This window comes from Microcaecilia unicolor, chromosome 3 (genome assembly GCF_901765095.1).
Source record: "Microcaecilia unicolor chromosome 3, aMicUni1.1, whole genome shotgun sequence".
Taxonomy (NCBI): domain Eukaryota; kingdom Metazoa; phylum Chordata; class Amphibia; order Gymnophiona; family Siphonopidae; genus Microcaecilia; species Microcaecilia unicolor.
Genome location: NC_044033.1, coordinates 411,452,728 through 411,475,857, shown reverse-complemented (window position 1 = coordinate 411,475,857; position 23,130 = coordinate 411,452,728). Strand labels below are relative to the sequence as shown.

The following is a 23,130-nucleotide window of genomic DNA, read 5'->3' as shown; positions in this document are numbered from 1 at the left end:
AAAAAAAAAAAGGTGAGAAAACCTTCCACAAAAATAGCAGTAAGCAAAAAGATAAAAGTGGAAGTCACAAAAATAAAAAACACGTTCCCAAGGCAATCTGTAAAAATATCCAAAATAATTTATTCTTCAATCACAACCATTGGAGACATATCCATCAATACTGCATTCAAGTGAAACTCGACATGGGCCGTGTTTCGGCATGCAGGCCTTCGTCAGGGGTCCTGTGGGGCAGTAATGTAAATTTATATACTCCGAGATACAGCTCTAAAGGTTTAGTTCACTTAGACATGCAAGCTAATCATTTACCTTTTAGTGCCTTAATTAAATTATAATTTTAAAAAAAGCTTTTTTTTTTAAACTAACAGCAGTCTATAAACGGTTACAAAACATGAAGTTCACAGATGGAATTGGCTCATTAGTCATGCCAAGCACCTTTTAATGAAACTGTTCTTTCAAAGCACACACAGAATAGAGCACAGTGTGAGATCATCAAAAGAAGGGAAATAACTGAACAACTGCTTTAGCTCCCAGTTGGTTTGGTGAAAAAGATGATTTTGAGGTGATCTTGAACCCTGAAGGAGTCTCTTTATAGAGCACTGGGGAAAAGAAGCATATTTTGAGAATATGAATAGTTTTAGCTTTTTTTGGAGAGACTATATGTTTTTTTGCGCTGAGCTACTGAACTTGTTTTTCACTTGTCTGCACTGAAGCGGTCGAACCTGTCCAGCTAGGAGGAGTAGCCTAGGGGGACAGGAATAGCAGCTGACCAATTAGAAAAGGGGTAGAGAGCCAATAAGAGGCAGGAACAGGAATGTTAAAATTAGGGACAAGCACACCAACGACATACCTTCGGCCGGCAAATGGGACTGCATCATTTCCCTTAACCCCCCCCCTCTCCCGGCAGGGTGCTTTCTTACCTTCTGCAAGCTGCTATGAGCCTACCAGAGCTTTCAGAACTGGTAACCCTCCACAAGTGGGTGTAGTGGGTCCCAGCAGTTCAGCAATGCAGAGAGTGGTCATATTTCCTCCAGGAAGTGGAGGTGCTGCACAATAAGCTGCCTGGAGAACACCCTTCAATCCAGCACTGTTCCAAAGAGAGTGGGCATATCTCCTTTTGGGATGGAGGTGTTTGATAAAAAAAAAAGCCTGGATTGGCGTCAATTCTCTCACATCCTTTGGGAAGTGCGGACTTGGAAACAGGAGGCAGTGAGGTGGCCGTGCCAATCCACATACATCGCCAACTGGCACACGCTTGGTTGGCGGTGGCCACGGCCATAGGTTCTTCTTTCATTTGGTGAGTGTACAAAAAAAAAAAAAAGGAGGAGGGACCCCTGGCTCTCTCATGTAACGGTATCTGCCAAGCACAGCAAATTTTTCGGTTCAAGCATAGAAGCTGGGCAGATACGGGGGGGGGGGGGGGGGGAATCGGTGTAGGGATTTACTCATCACATGCAGTGATATGACCGCTTGAATGCATGCAAAGACACTACCAAATGCAGGATGCGCCAATAGTGGAGAGGGTTACACAGCAACGGCCAGTGGGTTAGTGGGTTAGAGAGAGACTAGAATCAAAAGTTAGAAAGTAGGCATGATACACAGTATCTGGGTCTCAGTGGTGTGTGCTGGCCATAATTGTCTGGAACATCATACCTTCGCCTGTGTCGGCCATCTTTTGAAGGGTACGTTAAGCAGCGGCAGCCATTTTGTGTGTGGTGCAATGTAAGGGCACATTAACAAGCAGACGGCTACTTTTGCTATCGGCAGCCACATTGTATGTGGCACCAGCAGCCATTTTCTGTAAGCCCCAGGGCGACCATAATAAAAAAAAATTAGCACAGCCATAATAGTCACGGCAGGAAGCCATAATGGGAGTGGCAGAAATAATTTTGTGTTCCAAAAAAAAAAAAAAACCAAAAGGCGAGCAAGTTCAATAACACAAGAACAATAATGCTATGCAGTTTCTGACACAAGAAGTAGGAAGTGGTGGGATATGTATGTATATGTGTATATATATATGCGTAAATGCATTTATGTGTATAAGGTAGTACATCTGTGAATGCATATGTATAATAGCAGCATTTGCACGAAGGCTGACAGAGGACAAAGGGAAAGATTGCGGGTACAAGTCCCTTTGAAGCTGGAACAGCAGGCAGATTCAACTTTAAAAAACAACAACATATTGTTAAACATTAGCATTCGGTTTAGGTAATGGGATGCAATCACTTAGCAGGTTGACTGTGAATGTTTGGCTAACTCAGTTTTTGTTCAGTACTGTTTTACAGCATGCCCCCAGTGAAGAAGGCTAGAAAGGCAACCAACAGATGAGCAGCAACGTAAACCAGGAAGAAACCTGACAGACGAAAAAGCTCTACCACACAGTCACAAGCAGCTAGAAGGAGCTGGGAGGAAGCTCAAGGACAGCCAGCCATGGAAGCCCTCATCCAAGAATTACACCAGCAAATCAGTATCCATGGGGCCTCTGTGGTGATTCAACAGCTGCAAAACACAGCAGTGGTGCGACCAGAGGCCCCTGCAGCCACACAGTCAGTACTGCCTCAAATACATAACAGCATTGTGCCTCCTCTGATGGGTGAGTGTCACCATTACAACCACACCACCGGGCCCCTCACAACCCCTCACAAGGAACTTATGTGACTTGGCGATGAACAACTATCACTAGCTAGCGTTATACAGAAGGCAATAAAACAAAGAAAAAAAGGGCTGCTTCCAAAAAGGACCCGGCACAGGACCTGTTTTACTCTTTTGGGATTTTGCCAGGTACTTGTGACCTGGATTGTCCACTGCTGGAAACAGGATACTGGGCTTGATGCCTCTTCGGTCTTTCCTAGTATGGCAATGCTTATGTTCTTATGTTCTAATGGCTAATATCAGAGGGGCTTGAGGCAGTAACAAGAATAAAGAGAATAGTGAGGATGTATCATATGAAGTTAACTTCCTCGCAAAAGGTGTCCCTCAGAACATTAAGCAAAAAATCTGGAAAAGGGAGTTTATAGACATTTTCCTTGCTGATTATTTATTTGTTGCATTTGTATCCCACATTTTCCCACCTATTTGCAGGCTCAATGTGGCTTACATTATGCCGTAGTGGCGATCGCTATTATCGGAATGAGAAATACAGAGTGGTATTGGCATTAAAGTTCATAAGTGACAGAGTACTTTAAGCAGTCAGGTATAGAGAGTTCATTTCCGGAATGAGAAATAAAGTGGTATTGCGTTAAAGTTCAATGGTGACAGAGTAAATTAAGCAATCAAGAATTGAGGGTTCAGTTTTGTCCAGTTCTGGTATAAGTTTTGTTATCTGGAATTTAGGCTACATTAGAGATCAGGATGATGACTCAACAGATCACTAAGCCCAGGGAACATAGGTGCACAGACAGGGACCATAAGCCAAAATATTAGCTTTCAGATATTCATGAGTGTGATAGCTGAAAAGGAGCTAGAAATGAACCCATACCTGGACACAATCACAAGAACACACAAGTGTTAAGGGGGTTGGGCTTGGCTAAACTATGATATCAAATTTAGAAAGAGCATGGCAGAGGATACATCCATTTCATGGCACCATAAAGTTGTCGATCTATGGTTGGTTGGATGAAATGACATCCTCTAGGCCATTTAGCCTTGACAGGTTCTCTTTATCCTCCAATACATCTCTATACTCCGGTCCAAGAAATCCTTTCCCTACAGCAAAAAGCAATACAACACCCCCCCCCCCCAATGCACATAAAACCCGTGTAGGCTTTGTTACACCTGCACCCACTGCAGAGTCCCTCACTCAGTCTCCCAATGCAAGCCTCAAAGGATAGGCACCACTTATCACAGCAGCTATATTGCCAATGGGATGCGCCTGGCTCCATCCCAAAATCTTCAAATGATGCTTCTCTGGTTGGCACAATATCCAGAGAGGGATCAGGCTGGCAATGGTGGGCATTAAAAAAAAAAAAAGAGTCATCACTTCATTAGGATAACAACAAACATAAGGGAGGATTTACGGGTTTGGGACACTTTCGTCTGTCCTTTTAATGCCTTAGCATTTTCGCAGCCCCCCCCCCTCCTTTGACCAATGAGGAGTTACAGCTATTCACTGATGCTTCCAGGGAGCATGGTTCTGATATTTTTTTCAGTGGTGCCTGGTCCACTGAGTGATAGCCAGATAGCTGGCATTCCTCCGGCATTTTGAGGGACATCACTTTTCTAAAGCTCTTTCCAATAATGGTAGCTTTGCATGTGTGGGAACAGAACATAGCAAACAGATAACATGGCACCGGTAGAGGTCATAAACTGGCTATTTGCCAGAACCCCCTATGTCATTGCATTACTTAGGGAAATAGCCATATGCACCCTAATACAACATTTAGGGCCTCGCATGTTCCCGGGATACAAAACAACATAGAAGATGTTCTTTCTCATTTCATTTTTGCAGAGTTCCGATCCTTTACACCAGCGACCAATGCACACATAATAACCCTGATTCCCCCGGCCACTTGGAAATTTGGCCCCCTCAATGTGTGGAATCTGATTCTGGCATCCCTCTCCACAGCCATCAGAAGGAAGCACTTGGGAGTGTTCCAGAGGTTCATAGATTTCTGTTGAGATCAACACCTACAATAGGCTTTGTGGTTCAATGTAGAGACTATTATGTATTTTATATTAAAGTCAAAATATGAGGGCGTTAGCTGCTCAGTGATGTGGTCACAGTTAGCAGGCATCGGCATCCTATTAAAAGATCCAGTGCAGAAAACCTAACGAGCCACTTCGCAATTAGACAGGTCATGAAGGGATGGGGTATGGGGGTAGCAAAGGGGAGGGATGGTCACCACCCAATCACACACGTGTTACTGACCACCATTATAGTTTCACTAGACCAAATTTGCTTTGACCAATTCGAGACATTGCTGTTCAGGTGCGCAATCTCCCTGGCATTCTTTGCTGCCCTTCACATCAATGAGCTGGTGCCACCGAACACAGTCAGCCACCACTGGGCTTCTGGCTGGTGACATAGGGTCTCAAGGATGGCAAGCTACGCGTCACCATCTGCAGGTCAAAGATCGACCAAAGGCCCATGGGGCGAAGTATACACTAGGTAGGCTGCAGTGCAGCAATACATGTCCGGTTCAGAACCTGATTAACTACTTATCTATCTATCTATCTATCTATCTATCTATCTATCTATCTATCTATCTATCTATCCAAAACACTCCCCCTGGCTATTGGTCCACAACAGTTGCTGTCCCCCAACACGATACCAATTCACAAGTTTTAAAACTCTGCCTTGCAAGCTTGGGGCTAGGGAATCAGACCTCTGGTATGCATTCCATTAGAATAGGTGCTGCAACAACAGCCTATTGGGGGAGGGGGACAAATTAAGGCTTTGGGCAGGTGGAAGTTCGACAGATATAAATTATACTTAAGACCAGACCTGTGTTAGTCATTTTCATGCGCTGTGCTCATTTTTCTCCCCTGTGCTTCTTCCATGCAGGTTCTCACATTGTGTGGATTTATGGTCATTCATTTGAACACAGGGCCCATATAGCAGTACTATCTCTCCCACAGGGCGAGAGCCTTGGCATGGCTGGGGTTGCATGGGATGAGGTGGGACCAGCTGATGCCAGCATTGCTAGAGCTCTTGCAGTCACACATACTCCCATGGGCGTTAATCATTCACCTTGGGGAAACGATTTGACATCTACACACAGCGAGGAGCCAATTCAAATAATGCAGTGAGAAGTGCTTGCCATTTTGAGACTGTGTCCTTTGGCACACCTGGTCTGGTCCTACTTTATTACACAATGCATATGAAGGGGGGAGAAACCAGACGCAAGATTAATAACTGGATGCATAAGTTCATGCCTGCCGTGAAAGGAACCAGCATTACACATGATCTGTTGAGAGATGTACTCTTGTCAGACATAGGCTTAGATATATTCATTAGTGACATACAGGATGGTATTGCTAGGCTGCTAATGGGGAATGGTCGCAGCTGAGACAATGATGAGTTGGGGGGACTACAACAAGTGAGGTGTCACTGTTACGGGCCAAGGGACATGTGCAGGGAAAAAGGGGAGCCATATGTGAGATTAGACAGTGCGCGAAGATACCCGCTAGAGTGGGGGCAAGTTCTGTCATGACAATATGAAAGTGGGGGGGGGGGGGGTCACCTATTTTGTACAGATAGGAGGACCTGATAGGACAAATACAACAGAGTAATTAGCGACGGCCATCACGAACCCCCAGTCCAACTGACGGTCATGGGGGGGAGGGAGTGGGGACCGGGTGAATTTTCTAATGGCAGCCCAGGCGAAGAGACCCACCTTGGAAGGTAACCAGCTTTGACAGTGGTACCTGTACGGAGCAGTTGTACATCTATGTAACTAGTGTTAGCCATGATCTAGCAATGTTGATGGCCCCCAATTACTGAGATAGAAATGTGGGAAAGGTTACCTCCCCTTTGCCAGTTAGTTCTAATTGTTAGCTAGTTGAACAATTGAGTTTTGTTGATGTCTATTTTGAGTTGTTTTAGAACTTGCATTGTAACTGTGCTGTGGCCTTTGTTAATAAATTTCCCTTTCAGAAGATTGCAATGCAGATGTCTCTTCACTGGAATGAGCAGATAAGCCCTGAAACTGTACTGCTGGAGGTGTATCCATCCTGCCAATTACTATAAAATACTTCTATCTATAGGTTTACAAATTAACTTTATATCCTCCTAGAAAACACCAGTAAGGTACTTACATTCTTTATGATGAGGGGGTAGCGGGTTATTCTCTGCATCGGTTTCAGTAAAAAGCTGGAGAGTGGCATTCCTTTACATCGTGGGTCTGAAGCCAATTTCTGTAATATAATTCAGATGAAACATTGCATCACTTGTCTAAAACAAAACTGAAGGACACAGTTCTAAATTTACTTTCCAGCCTCCCTGCCTGGCCTTTACTAAGCAGATGTAGAATCTTACCTGTCCCTCCCTCTTACAAAAAGTTCCTTTTGGCAAAGTAAATGTGAAATACCTGTCTGGGTCTGTTACAGTAATGTTAGCCTAATTCAGTTACTGCATACTAGTATGGCACAACCCTTGAGGGATACAAATAAGCCTGGCTTTCAGGATAAGAATATTCATCAGGCACTCTAGAGTGGAGGAGTGGCCTAGTGGTTAGAGTGGTGGACTTTGGTCCTGGGGAACTGGGTTCGATTCCCACTGCAGGCACAGGCAGCTCCTTGTGACTCTGGGCAAGTCACTTAACCCTCCATTGCCCCAGGTACAAATAAGTACCTAAGCCGCATGAAGCCTGCCATGAGTGGGAAAGCGCAGGGTACAAAAAAAACATTTATCCTCAAGGATCAGGAATATGCACCTAAAGTGGGAACATTTTATTTATTTTATTTATTATTATTTATTAGGATTTATTTACTCACTCAAGGCAGTGTATAGTAAAAATAAATCAAACATAAGCAATAGATAATTACTGCAGTAAAAATATTCAAATAACAATACAAAGTATGGCATACTACTTATAATGTCAACACAATACAACCCTGGTGGTCCAGCGGAGTAGTTGGGGGCAGGAGCACAGCCCCCTTGGTCCTGCCCTTTGCAGTGCCTCGGTAAAATGGCTGCTGTAACCTCTCGCAGTAGCTCACAGTAGTACATAAAGTATTGTGAGCTGCAATGAAAGGTCTCAGAAGCCATTATACAGAGGCACCACAAGGGGCAGGAGCGAGGGGGCTATGCTCCTGCTCCCAATGACCCACCTGGACCACCAGGGATGTAGGTAAGCTTGGGGGTGCTGTCTTAATGTGGACTGGGGGAGGGAAGGAGGAGACACTGTTGGGGAAGGGAGATGGGGATAGGATGCTTTTTTTTTTTTTAAAGAAAAGCAAAAAATTGCAGCCCAGCCCGATATTCAGCCGGAGCCACATTACTCTTATGCAGCCCCGGCTGAATATTGGCCAGACCCGCATAAGCTTCGGCAGCCTGCCCGCCCCAAATTATCCCCCGATATTCAGTGCTGGTGCTTGGACATGGCCCAGAACTGAATATCAGGAAATAATTTAGCCGGCAACAATCAGCGTTTAAAAAAACGCTATCTGCTGCCGGCTCAGTATTGGGAGGAATGTATTTTGCAGTCCTACATGCATTATAGTCTCATTTTACTCGTGTTTTATGAGCGGTCACCTATCTGTGGACATTGTTTGAATACCTAAAAATTTTAAGACAAGAAAAATACATAATAAACTGTGCTCAGCTAATGCAAGAGCCACCTAGTGGTTAGAAAAATGGGCTGAGAACCAGGGAAACCCAAGTTCAAATCTTGCATCTTCTAATGACAGTCCCTGGGAACTTGGGCAAGTCATTTCACCTTCCACTGCCTGAGATACAAACGTAGGGGTCTGTTTATTACAGGTTTAATCCCATCTTGTGTCTCTGAGAAGCAGCGTGATTAGAAAATAGATGCCACAGATCGTAAAGAAGATTTTACCTGAAATGTAACCGCCTTAAGCTTGGCTTTGAAAATACAATTAATTAAATTCAAATAAGAGATCAAATTAGTTTGCAGTATGATGTTGATGCATGAGTTAAACCTTAAAATAATTGCTCTGTGCAACCTTTACTCATGCTGAGTATCATATTTAATAGCCTTAAAATTCTGTGTTACGCCCCATCTATTTTAATTCCTAGATCCACCCCTATAGCCACAGAATAAATTACAACCCTGAAAAGGAAAGCAAGTCTGGATGTGATTGTTTGGCCTTCCTAGACATGCACGTGTGCATATCTGGCTTAGGCAAAGCATGCAAAACTCAATATTTCCACTATATGTAAGTACAAAAATCACTGTGGCACAAACAAGTTATTTCAATACTGTGTCAATACCTCTAAAAAGAATATTATGAGAATTTTGATTTTTTTGTTCTTGAATTAAATGGTAATTCATACCTGAAACTAGAGACTGAGGGATTGTGCTGGATAATGTGTACTTAGATTTCAGCAAAGCCTTTGATACAAGAGCAGAATGACCACTCTGTGTAAGAGTAAAGCTACAAACTGGAGCCAGGCTTGCACACGTGGCTGGACTGGTCAATCACAATGATGTTAGAGAGCATGCTCCAATTTAGGGCTGGTTCACCTCCAGGGTAGGAAGGATGGGCAACCTTGCTGTTGCTGAGTGGGCAGGCACTTGGCTCCCAATGGAGCTGCCACATCTTCCTATCTCCAGACCTGGAGTTTAAGCCTAAGATGAAGATGAAGCACATGGACTAAGGAGAACAGGCCTTAGCCTATTTCTGTGTCAAATGCCACCTTGACACGCCAATTTATATGACACTTTTTCAGCCTGTGCCTTTTCTGTGTAGGTTTTACTGCCCATCCTACACTCTAATCCCAACCCAGCCTCTTCTTGCTTCCAGTTCTGCTTCACTGAAACTATGGTGTTTCAGGTAATAGGGCAAGGAGCTCTGTAATACATACTAAAGCCCCAACTCTAGACTCCTTCACCACACTAAGGACTTTCTCATGCTGCATCCAGTACACTCCCTTGAAGGACTCAGCAGTTGCCTGTTTAGTGTCTGAGCACTGTTTCAAGTTTATTGGGATTAACTAGTCCACCAGTCGGGAACACCCTCTAGGCGGCTTAAAATTTCATAAATATATAGTAGAAAGAGACAAAAGTAGTGAGTGCATGTAGACAATCATAGAATATGAGGGAAGGTGGGAGGAACTCCATGTATTTAAGAAAAGATGGAGAAGGAACAAACAATAGGGATGCTCTTTGTAAATCTGGGGAAGAGTATGGCGCTTTTAAGAATGAAGAGACTAGTTGAATGCATCTTGGAATAGGAATGTTTAAGGTCAGTCTTGAAAGTTAGCAATGAAGTCTGAAGCAGTAGAGAATTGGGTAAGAGATTCCAGAGATATGGTCCTTGGACAGAGAAGATTAAAGCGCAGCTGTATTTTAAGATCATGTCACTTAAAGAGATTCATTGGAGAGCTCTTAAAGCAAAGAAAGCAGGAAACCCAACAAGGCACAATGAAGAGTACACCAAGAAGCAGGAACAGCACCGAGAGTATTGATTATGGCTCCTCAAATACCCATTTGCCTTGTGACCAAACTAGCAGGATATTGAAGATCTCCTATTTGAATTGTGTCAGCTAGTGGAAACTCCAACAACCTCACAAGAACCAAATGAAAAGGTTGGGTGCCAAAACAAGCAAGCTCCAGATCTTATCATGCAACAAAGCCTTCGACAGTAGTGAAAGATGGTATGAGACATGTATCAGTAGCCTCCTTTAAATTGCATGTCTACGGCATCTAGACTCTTAGGGGTAAAGCAAAGATATTCACCTGTAGCAGGTGTTCTCCAAGGACAGCAGGCCAAGTATTCTCACATTTGGGTGAGGTCATCCCACGGAGCCCAGTGAAGATGCAGCCTAGCATATATAGCTATTAGAAAACTCTAGCAGCATCCCATTGCTCCAGCTACTCCCCTAGCATGGCCTGGTACCGCTCATCGAGGGCAGGCATCAAACCGGAAGCAGGACCCTGGCTGCTTGAAAACTTGTGCACCGGCACCAACACCAATAGGGGGGGGGGGGGAGTTATCCTCTCAGTGCTGGCACTTCTCGGGTACCAGGTGCTCCTGGCATCATGCTTCGAAGGGGACAGAAGCTTGGGCTTCTTTCGCTTTCCTTGACACTCAGCATTGTGGTCTCCTCATATCCTCAGTGTCGGGTCCGATGCTGACCAGTCCCAGGGCCGACTATCAGCGCTTGATGTTAAGGGAGGTGGAGACGTCCTTGATGCCAGTGCACTCCCAGTGATAGAAATTGTCTAGGCAGCCATCGAAGTTGATGCTTCCGGTGCTGATAGACTGGCCTTCGAGGAGCGAAAAAGTTTCTCCTGTTGGATGTGACACGTCCTCAACTGCATTTGTAAACAGAGAGAATAAGAATCAGGCTGGTGGTCAGGCCCAAGGCAACAGATGCACCAATTGTGCGGATCCGTGGCAAAAACTTTTTGAAGCCACTGGGGGTGGTCTTAGCTATCGAGAAAAGAATTGTGGCTAAATTAAATTCCTCAATCTTGAGCGTCAAAAAGGGGTAAGGCTCAAATTGAGGTCTGTACTTAGTCCTAAAAGGTGCCTAAAGAGCCATGTGAAAAAGAAAGAAAAGTTAAAAAAGGGAAGATACTAAAACTAAAAACTTTGGCCTGCTTGTCCATAGAGTTTTGTCACCCACAAACACACAAGCAATTTTCTGGTAAAGAAAATAATGAAAGAATGGCCTAACTTCATGGGTGCTAGAGTAGATAAGAGAAACCCGATAGCCCATGATTGTCTGAGATTCACTAGTGGGCATGTTTTACTACATTTCCTTTGTACAGTTGATTTGATTTGTTTTAAAAAGTTTACACTGTGGCCACAGCCCATTAATATCCACCTATAAAACTCATGTTTTTGAAGAATTTGTAAAAATGAAGTATTATTGGAATGGTAAAGAAGGAAATGGGTGGGGGTGGGGAAAGGGATGATGAACTGTGTGAAAAATTGGACTGAGTGGCTTATCACATATCTAGGATGACTCACGAATAATCTGAGCAACCTGGCAGTAGGGTCCGAAGGTGGTGAACTGAATTAGAAACTGGTTGACTAACCGATGACAAAGGCTATTGGTAAATGGAATTCACTTGGAGAAAAGCGAGTGGCTCAGGGACTGGTACAGGGGCCAATTCTGTTGTGTATATGTGATCCATACTTTGCAAAAGGGCTATAAAAGAAGCCCAAGTGGATCCCTTAGGAAAGGAAGAGGTAGTTGTTATTGAGGATGGGCCTACTGGATGGGCCATTTGGCCCTTATCTGTAGTCATGTTCTATGTTTCTATAGAGAATACTTTCTCTGTTTGAGGATAACACGTAGCTCTGAAAGACTGGACATCCCTGAGGAAACAAAGTAAGATGGGATCTATATAATCTGGAAAAATTAGCAGTTAAATTTTAATGAAAAGAGGCACATATAAATTAATCTGGAGTACAAAAATGCAAAGGAGCTGTGTGTAATAGGAAGGGAGCAGTTGATGTGCATGGACCAGGAGTGAAGGACCGGGATGATAGTATCTGATGATCTCAAGGTATTGAAACACTATGATAAGGGATGTTCGGCTGTAAAATGAAGCCAAAACCAAAAGAATAAGGGGGCATTAATACCTTTGTACAGGTAGCTGGTGAGGTCTCATTTGGAATACTGTGTTCAGTTTTGGAAGCTGTATATCAGTAACAACACAAAGAGAAAGGAGGTGTTCCAGAGGAAAGCAATCAAAATAGTGCTGGGTCTGTGCCAAAAGACATCTGAAAAGGACTCAAGGACCTAAATACTTGAATGTGTACCCTAAAGGACAGGAGGGTCATGGAAAGTATTACAAACACATTGAAATATTTGAAAGGTATTAATGCACAAACAAACCCTTTTCAAAGGAAGAACAAAGCTGCAGAATTAGGGAACATGAAATGAATGTGCAAGAAGGTAGACTCAGAAGCCGTGAAAGGATAGTAGATACTTGGAATACCTTCCCAGAAGAGGAAGTGGAGACAAAAATTATGATAGTCTTCAAAAAGGGTAAGAGGATGCAAACCAAGCATTAACTGCTTCAGTTCAAACAGCAATGAAATGACCTTTGCACTTCTAAGAAAACATGGGGGTAAACCTGTACAGAATCAAAAAACAAGGAGTGGGAACTGGATCAGGCTCTTCAAAAACAGACTCAGGACGCCTAGGTGAAATTATAGACGTTTATTTAAGCTGACTCGACACGGTACCATGTTTCGGCATATGTGTGCCTGCCTCAGGAGTCTTGATGCGTATACTTGATAATCACATTTATTGTTGATGCATCTTGTGAAATAAAACATGAGCTACTCAACAATTGTTTATTTCACCAAAAGACTAGATCAGCTCATGTTTTATTTCACAAGATGCATCACCAATGATAAATGTGATTATCAAGTATATACATCAAGACTTCTAAGGCAGGCATGCATGTGTCAAAACATGGCACTGTGTCAAATCAGCTTAAATAAACATCTACAATTTCACCTTGGTGCCCTGAGTCTGTTTTTGAAGAGCCTGATCCAGTTCCCACTCCTTGTTTTTTTTATTCTATCCACACTGTGGGATTCTCTGTGTTCTTTCCACGTTTTATGGGGCTTGGGTTTTTTTTTTTTTTGGGGGGGGGGGGGGGGGGTTGCACTGGTAACCTGTACAGAGCAACAGTTACACCATAACCATCTTGCTAGGCAGACTAGATGGGCAATTTTGGTCTTTATGTGCCATGATTTACTATGTTACTATGGTATAACAATCTCTCATCCAATTTCTCATGCAAGACGTTCTTCTGCCTAACTTTATTGAGATATAGTTTAAAATTAGGTGAAAAAAACTTATTTTTTTTAATGGACAATGGTTGTAGATATGAATGCCTTATAATTTATGAAAAACAATTTTCTTAGAACCCTTATTTTTCAGGGGGGGTTTGACACAGAACTAAAATTCATCTAAACCACAATGATTTCTGCATGTATTTTTTTCCATACGCAAGCATCTTAGTTAAAGAAATCTTAAAATCTATAAACCAAATAAGACACTAAAAGCAAACATACATAGAAGGGCAAAGGAAGACATGGGTTTACCTTTAGGAAGTCTTTGAACTCCAGCTCCTCATCTGTCTTATGCTGCAGTAAAGCTGCCCCATTGAGTTGACAACTACAGAACCTGATGTACGCCTGGAAGTGCGACAGCTCTGCCGCCAGGATGTCCCCAATCATCTGCACTGGCATTTTCTCTCCCACAGTCTTCTTGCGTACTCGCAGGGCTCTAGACCACAAACAACCTACTTACTTTCTCTGAAACAATCCTAGGGTCCTGAAGAGGTACCAAGGTTAACACGCAACCACTAAAAATTATTCCAGTACCTGAACTAATTTTGTTTGGTTTTTGCCTGTATATCATGTTTGTTGTTAAATTCCATTGTAAAGATTTAAATAACAAACTAAGATAAGTCAAATGAAATGACACACGATTTATTAGCTTGTCCACCACTAAAGGGGCCAGAGTATGATGAAAACATTAACTTCTGGGGGGAGGGGTCTTCATCACATACTGATAACCACTCCATGATTAGCACATGATGCAACTGATTCTTCCACAGAGGCTTGTCTGATAATGAAAGGTTCATGCAATATATCATGGAAAATATTTTTTAGCTATTAACAAAATATGAAAAATCTGTGTCTACCTTAGGTACCCCCTGTTGCTTGATCTAACACATGACACACATATTTAATTAAAGAACATTCAAAGCAATCTGTTGAGATCAAAAACTTGTCTCCAGAACTAGAAATTTTCACACATGACTTAACAATAAAGCAGATGAACGTCCCATGGGTGAAGGAATCAAATGCATATACTGTTATGTATGGAGCAATGTAAGACCAAGAAGCAGGACAGAAAAAAAAAATACAACAGTTCATATTCATATAAACTGTTGTATTTTGTTTTTCTGTCCTGCTTGTTGGACTGACATTTGCTGCCTAATATGATGAACTCCCTAATATCTGGGTTGAGAAGTATGATGTTAAACACTTTGACCGTTAAAAGAATAGGCTGAAGGATGACACCCTTAAACTTAAATGGTTACTGTATGAAAAGAATGCATAACGACGATATACTGAAATTAGGGCTGTACCGAATATATTCGTATTCGAATTGATTCATCCCCGGATAGTGTCCCGAATACATTATTCGTATTCGGCTGAATAGTGATTTAAATTCAAATACGAATAATATGGGGCTCTACTGTGCTAAATCCTACTGAAATAAACATTTGAGCTCTGATTTCACATAGCTTCTTTTATTATTTGTTATGTTAAAGCTTAATTCCCATTATTTCTATTGGGCCAAAAAATATTTTTCATTATTCGTATTTGGCCGAATAGTAAAATATGCTATTTGGAACAGCTCTAATTTACTGATCATGGGGGAGGAGAAAGGGGTGTACTTTTTTTTTTATATTGAACATAAATGTTGAAGATATTGTAAGTTTTAGAAAGAACGGAAGCATTAATAAAGATGAATTTTCTATAACAACGAAGCAGAGATCCTCTCTCCCTCTCACACTTATTTCAAGTGCTTGATTGCAAAATCATACCTTGAATGCTTTATCCAGCTAGATGTAAATTCTACGTAGCAGTTTATAATGTAATTCCCTAAGATCCTATTTACTAATACTTAGCATGCAATAATGGTTTGGAATTTCTACATCATGCAATAGGCTTTGTGGCAGATAATGCACAATAATGTGTGGAAAGGATGTGGCTAGAGTAAGGAGGTTTAATATAACAGGAAACGGCATGACTTCAAAAAGTTGAAGCCATTTTCCCTGCACAGCTGCCATATTGGTGTACCCTAAACAAACTATCAGCTGTATCCTTAAATCTTTTCTTCCCACTCTTCCTTCACCTGCTCTCACAGTTTTCAGCCTGATTAGGTCTGTACATTTTTATTTAATCTCAGTTATAGAAACATGCTGGCCTGTGCAGCGTATGGATGTATACAAAGGAACTGTCAGAACAGAATAACCTTTCATCGGTTAGAGTAGTAATTATTTATTTATTTGTTACATTTGTATCCCACATTTTCCCACCTTTTTGCAGGCTCAATGTGGCTTACATAGTACCAGAAAGAGGTTTGCAGACTCTGGTGTGAACAAATACAATGTGATGTTATGATAGGATAAAGTTCATGTGGTACAGTGTGTAGAAATCGATTTTATCTGGTTGTGGTAGAGTTTTGCTGAACTAAACATGTATACTCCTGAGGAAATGAGAAACAGGGGTGATATGATACAGACGTTCAAATATTTGAAAGGTATTAATCCGCAAACGAACCTTTTCCGGAGATGGGAAGATGGTAGAACGAGAGGACATGAAATGAGATTGAAGGGGGGCAGACTCAAGAAAAATGTCAGGAAGTATTTTTTCACGGAGAGAGTAGTGGATGCTTGGAATGCCCTCCCGTGGGAGGTGGTGGAAATGAAAACGGTAACGGAATTCAAACATGCGTGGGATAAGCATAAAGGAATCCTGTGCCGAAGGAATGGATCCTCAGGAGCTTAGTCAAGATCGGGAGGCGGGGCTGGTGGTTGGGAGGCGGGGATAGTGCTAGGCAGACTTATACGGTCTGTGCCAGAGCCGGTGGTGGGAAGCGGGACTGGTGGTTGGGAGGCAGGGATAGTGCTGGGCAGACTTGTACGGTTTGTGCCAGAGCCGGTGGTTGGGAGGAGGGGCTGGTGGTTGGGAGGCGGGGATAGTGCTGGGCAGACTTATACGGTCTGTGCCCTGAAGAGCACAGGTACAAATCAAAGTAGGGTATACACAAAAAGCAGCAAATATGAGTTATCTTGTTGGGCAGACTGGATGGACCGTGCAGGTCTTTTTCTGCCGTCATCTACTATGTTACTATGTAAGAATTTTCCTGGAATTTATCAAAGAGAAGAAAATAGTCAACAAGATCAAAAGCAGAGGATAGGTCTAGTGATACCACCACCACCACCACAGAGATGTCCTGGTCCACGGATGTCCTGATAGAATTGTGGAAAGCTACTAAGAGGGTTTCAGTACTGTGATTTTTTCAAAAGTCAGCTTGATATGAATGTAGAGCCAGAGAGGTTTCTAGAAAGTTAGAAAGGTGCTGATGAACCACATCTTCAAGGATTTTTGAGAAGAAAATCTGTTTAGTGTTCACTGAGGAAAGTCTGGCAGCAGAACTACTACTACTACTATTTAGCATTTCTATAGCGCTACAAGGCGTACGCAGCGCTGCACAAACATAGAAGAAAGACAGTCCCTGCTCAAAGAGCTTACAATCTAATAGACAAAAAATAAATAAAGTAAGCAAATCAAATCAATTAATGTGAACGGGAAGGAAGAGAGGAGGGTAGGTGGAGGCGAGTGGTTACAAGTGGTTACGAGTCAAAAGCAATGTTAAAGAGGTGGGCTTTCAGTCTAGATTTAAAGGTGGCCAAGGATGGGGCAAGACGTAGGGGCTCAGGAAGTTTATTCCAGGCATAGGGTGCAGCGAGACAGAAGGCGCGAAGTCTGGAGTTGGCAGTAGTGGAGAAGGGAACCATAGAAAATGGACACAAACAGGAATGGAAATGAGGTAGACATTGAATAATTTTCAGAAGACTGTAAGGAGCTAGCAAAACTAAAACTAGACATAACACCAAAGGCGCATCAACGCTCAACAACCTGTTTCCAGCAGTAGCCAATCCTGGTTACAAGTACCTGGCAAAATCCCAAAAGATAGAGAGATTCCAAGCTGCTTATCCCTGGGATAAGCAGTAGCTTTCTCCAAGTCCTTCTTAATAATGATCTAAGAATCTTTCCTCCAGGAACTTTTCCAAACCTTTTTTTAAAGCTGGCTATATTAACAGCTTTTACTGGATCCTCTGGCAATGAATTCCAGAGCTTATGGGACTGGACAGGATACATCTGAGTAAATCTTAGGGAAGTTCTGGTAGCTCCACTGTTTGACCTTTTCGATGTTTCTTTAAAATTGTGACAGGATCTGAAGGACTGGAAACAGGCAGATGTGGTTCCCCTTCACAACAGGAGAAGAAAGGAAGAGGTTGGGAATTACAAATCAGTTGGTCTGACTTCTGTGGTAAGTACATTAATAGAATCACTGCTAAAAGAGAGGCGGCCAAAAAATCAAACAGGATGCTAGGAATTATTAGGGAAGGGATGCAAAATAAGACCAAAAATATTATAACGCCTCTGCATTGCTCCATGGTGCGACCTCACCTTGAGTACTGTGTTCCATTCTGGTCACTGTATCTCAAAAAGATATAGCGGAATTACAAAAAGTTTCAAAGAAGAGAGACCAAAATGATAACTCCTCCCATATGAGGAAAGGCTAAAGAGGTTAAGGCTCTTCAGCTTGGAAAAGAGATGGCCGAGGAGGGATATGATTGAGGTCTAAAAAATCCTAAGTGGTGTAGAATGGGTAAAAATGAATCGATTTTTCACTCTTCCCAAAAGTACAAAGACCAGGGGACATTCAATGTGGTAACAGCAATTAGCATATCATAGTAACACAGTAACATAGTAGATGACGGCAGAAAAAGACCTGCACAGTCCATCCAGCCTGCCCAACAAGATAACTCGTATGTGCCACTTTTTGTGTATACCTTACCTTGATTTGTACCTGTCTTTTTCAGGGCACAGACCGTATAAGTCTGCCCAGCAATATCCCCGACCCCCTGGGTTTAAAAAAGGTTTGGCCAAGTTCCTGGAGGAAAAGTCCATAGTCTGTTATTGAGATGGACATGAGGAAGCCACTGCTTGCCCTGGGATTGGTAGCATTGAATGTTGCTACTATTTGGGTTTCTGTCAGGTACTTGTGACCTGGATTGACCACTGTTGGACGCAGGGTACTGGGCTAGATGGACCATTGGTCTGACCAAGTATGGCTATTCTTATGTTCTTATGTACATTAATGGCAAAATCATGCATTAAATGCATAGTGATGCAGGTTAGTAAATCTAGCTTATCATTTGATATTTTATTGAGTTGAATTCAGTTTTGTATTAAGCTGGTACGTTTTTTGTGTCTGAGCCTCAGAAAGCTCAGATATGCCTTTATTGACATATTATTTCAATGCATTAAAATCAAAGACAACTTTAGTAAGCCCACTATGTATATCTGCTTTGGAGATAACTAGAGCAGTAATACTAGCCTCAGCAATAAGAGCAGAGAGAGATAGCTTTCAGGAGGCACTGAAGTACTTACTTGAGTAGCTTTGTGTTGGACATGATAAGCTCTTTCCAGTTCACAAAAATCAGCCCCATTTCTCCTTCAGTGAGATACCCAGATGAAGCCATTGGCTTCTGAAAAGCCTGCAAAAAATTCACATACAAATATTAATTATGTTGATTCAGTCTTGACAAGTTTATCCTGCCTTCCCCACTACAAGTAAATCTCATGGACACAAACTTGCTAGAAGTACTTCAGGACCTTTCAGGTTCCTATGGTAGATTCTATAACGGAACAGTACAAGTGTAACCTGCATATAGTATACAGTTACTCTTCCCATTTTATCATGAAGAACATCCAAACTAAAAAAGAGAATGGGACATTTATTACAAAATGTCTGCCTGGGAGAGAAGGCAATTAAGAAGCAGTATGATAGCTGTTTACTAGCACTTGAAATGTAACTGCGTGGATAAATAATGCGTTTACACTGGATAATATTGCCATCTACGATAACCGTATTTCAAGACTATTTCACTATTCTCATGACCAAGTATAGGCAACTTCCAGGCAGTATATGCACAATCACTGAACATTTTAAAGAGAAAATCAGATAATATCACAAGCATATAGTAATAAAATTAATAACTAAGTAGGATACATTGCAAATAGATGGTTATTATACCAACGTTTAGAAAATACTTTTCCCATTCTGGGTCAGATTTTATAAATGGAGCTCAAAAATGGGTGCCAGAAACTTAGTATAATGACGCTGCATTCAGGTGAAGTGGGTAGTGGAGTCAGTGGAGGAGTAACGCAGCCTACTAATTTCCATTGCTTAAGTCATTACTGAAGACTGTAAGGTAGAGGAAAAATCTTGTGAAGGAGGGGTAAGTTGGGATGGGTCAGCGAGGGGAGGTGTTAGGAGGAAGGGTTGTGGAAGGGGAAAAGGGAGGGAGAGAGGAAGGGGGGCTGGAAGGTGGAGAGGAAGGAGGGGTTGAAGGATGGTGGAAGGGGGGCTGGATAGAGGAGAGGAGGGAGGGGTTGAAGGGTGGTGGAAGGGAGGCTGGAGGGGGGTGAGGAGGGAGGGGTCGAAGGGTGGTGGAAGGGGGCCTTCTCGTGTGCCCTGTGGAATGGCCGCTCGGTCTGCAACAAACTTTCCTTCACCCATGATCTCTTCATAAGTACATAAGTACATAAGTAGTGCCATACTGGGAAAGACCAAAGGTCCATCTAGCCCAGCATCCTGTCACCGACAGTGGCCAATCCAGGTCAAGGGCACCTGGCACGCTCCCCAAACGTAAAAACATTCCAGACAAGTTATACCTAAAAATGCGGAATTTTTCCAAGTCCATTTAATAGCGGTCTATGGACTTGTCCTTTAGGAATCTATCTAACCCCTTTTTAAACTCCGTCAAGCTAACCGCCCGTACCACGTTCTCCGGCAATGAATTCCAGAGTCTCCCATTCCCTTCAACTGCTCGCCCTAACTGAAACCTGGCTCACCCCCGACGACTCTGCCTCAGTCGGGGCCCTATGCCATGGAGGTTATCTCTTCTCCCATTCTCCCCGCCCAGTTGGCCACGGTGGCGTCGTTGGATTACTACTTTCACCCTCCTGCAGTTTTCAACCTCTCCTCCTACCGCAGTTTCACTGCTTCGCATCCTTTGAAGTTCACTCCATCCATCTATTCTACCTGCTGCCACTCAAAGTTGCAGTCATTTACCGCCCCCCTAAGTCCCTCTCTTCCTTCCTTACTGACTTCGATGCCTGGCTCTCCGTCTTTCTTGAGCCCTTATCCCCATCCCTCATTCTTGGTGACTTTAACATACATACTGATGACCCATCCGACTCTTATGCTTCTCAGTTCCTCACTCTAACCTCCCCCTTCAACCTCCAACTGAGCTCCACCACCCCTACTCACCAATCTGGCCACTGTCTTGACCTCGTCCTCTCCTCTACCTGCTCACCCTCCAATTTCTGCGCCTCAGCTCTTCCTGTCTCTGACCATCACCTGATCACCCACCCCTCAGTCCCGCTCAACACTAACCACTACTTCCAGGAATCTCCAGGCTGTCGACCCTCCCACCTTATCCTCTAGTACAACGTGCTGCGACGTCAGACTCCGAACTGGATTCAGCGAATTAGCACTGCAGCGTTACTTCCTTGCAGCATGGCCACGGAGGAAGACGAAATATGAAGACTTCGGGTCGGACCTCGGCTGGCGGGGGTTGGGGCCCCCCGCCAGCAAAAGTAAGCAGCGGGGGAGGGTTGACGGCGGGGAGGGGGGCCAGGGCGAAATCTGCGGGGGCCCAGGCCCCTGTGGCCACACGCAGATATGCCCCTGGTATATCCTGCTAATATCCTTGACCTTTTTCTTTTAGATTTTTTTCCTTTTGCTCTTCAGTGCTGTGGACTGGTTCATTTCTTGTTTATTCTGTGTATGTAGTAATAAATAATAAAGATGTTATTTTACTCCCCCCCCCCCCCAAAAAAAAAAAAAAAACCCCAAACATATTAACATAATGAATGACGACAGATAAAGACCTGAATAGTCCGTCCAATTTGTCCATGAGTCACATTATCAATTCATGATTAAACCAACTTTGAATGTGTTATAAAATACTTGATCATGGTCTTTTGTTGGCATTTCTGGGACACAGGCCATAGAAGTCCACTGGCACTGTTCTTGCGTTCCAACTACTGGGGCTGCCGTCAAAGCCCACTCCAGCCTCTCTGAATCTATCTTGTCCTTTGCGGGACACAGACTGTAAAAGTCTGCCAGGCACTGACCTCATGTTCCAGCTACTGAAGTTGATGTCAAAGCCCTTTCCAGCCCATCCTAAACTGGACTGCCATATGCAGGACGCAGACCAAACAAGTCTGCCCGGCACTGGTCTTAGTTCTTCACAGCCGGAGTCGCCACTTGACACATCCATACACATGAAGCCATTTAAGTTTACTGTTTTTTTTTTAAATACCATCCATTTTCTAATAATAGATCCTCTGTGTTCATCCCACGCCTTTTTGAATTCCATTATTGTTTTTGTCTCTCTTGACAGGGCATTCCAGGCATTGACCACCCTCTCTGTGAAAAAGAATTTCCTGACAGTTCTACCACCCCGCAACCTCAATTCATGTCCTCTAGTTTTACCGTTTCCCCTTCTTTGGCTAAACATTTGTTTCTATCTTAATACCTTTCAAGTATTTAAATGTCTGTATCATATCTCCCCTGTCCCTTCTTTCCTCCATTAAATCTCTTCAAGCCAAGTATTAGTGCAGGACCAGCCTTTACATCTGATTGAAAAGGATTATAATATAACTCAATTCCAAAAAAAGGAGAATGAATATGGGGGGGGGGGGGGGGAATTCTTACAAAATTTCACGACATGAGAGGTGTAGGATTTTTCATTAATGTATCAAAAATAGTTCATATTCTATCACTCAAGCCCAGCTAGAGAAGAAAATACTTCAGTGCTTCTCAACAATCTCTTGGAAGCACAAAGTCAGATTTTCAGGATTACCGCAATAAATATAAATAAGATAGATTTGCATATGGTAGACACTTTGCGGATCTCTCTCATACATATTTATTATGGCAATCCTGAAAACCCAACTGGCTAGGTGTATCTACAGGAGAGGGTTGAGAAGCACTGAAATACTTCAATTTGTAAAATAACATTTTCAAACAGTATGGTGCTCATTTTTGAAGCAGATTGGCATCTCAAAATGGCCAAAAAAAACCCATCCTTCTGCCAAAATTGTCCAAATTGCGATTTTCAAAATGCAGAATTTGGATGTCTTCCACTGCAGTTCGCCCAAATAGCAAGGGGGCGTGTTGAAGGCATGTGTTGGGTGGGCCTAAAATTAGGATGTCTTTCAGAGGTAATGGAACGGGAAGAAAGGTCCAAAGCAAAAAAGAAGGAACTTTTATCAAGACCTGTTTCAATCATGTCCAAGGTACAGAAAGGCTCCCTGATTGAGCAGCTGACCCCTGGTCAGATGAACGCATGACCCCTCAATCTCCCAGTGGTTACAGACTCCCTCTCACCCCCCTACGAACTGAAAGTGACTGTAGATACTAGGTTCTATGATAGCTTCTGGTATTATGGCTATTCCTAATAGAGTAGCAAGCAAGTGTAAGGAGTAGCCTAGTGGTCAGTGCAGTGGACTTTGAACAATGGTACCCAGGTGTAACTCCCATGTTAACACTTATTTCTGTACTAATATATGAGCCCTCCTGGAACATGGAAATATCTATTGTACTTGAATTTATAAGACAATCTGCAAGCGTGATGGTTATTGTACTGGTAT

At 42.9% G+C, this 23,130-nt stretch overlaps 1 protein-coding gene across 2 annotated transcripts in view; it reads right to left on the bottom strand.

Annotated features, from left to right (window-relative positions):
* ITSN2 (intersectin 2) overlaps positions 1 to 23,130 on the bottom strand; it is a 353,877-nt gene that overhangs the window by 27,366 nt on the left and 303,381 nt on the right. For both annotated transcript variants that reach the window (XM_030198794.1, XM_030198795.1), the window contains exons 30-32: positions 18,856 to 18,962; positions 13,696 to 13,879; positions 6,754 to 6,852 (exon numbers count right to left, since the gene is read on the bottom strand). In XM_030198794.1, the coding sequence (XP_030054654.1) occupies positions 6,754 to 6,852; positions 13,696 to 13,879; positions 18,856 to 18,962 (390 nt within the window). The remainder of the gene's footprint in view (positions 1 to 6,753; positions 6,853 to 13,695; positions 13,880 to 18,855; positions 18,963 to 23,130) is intronic.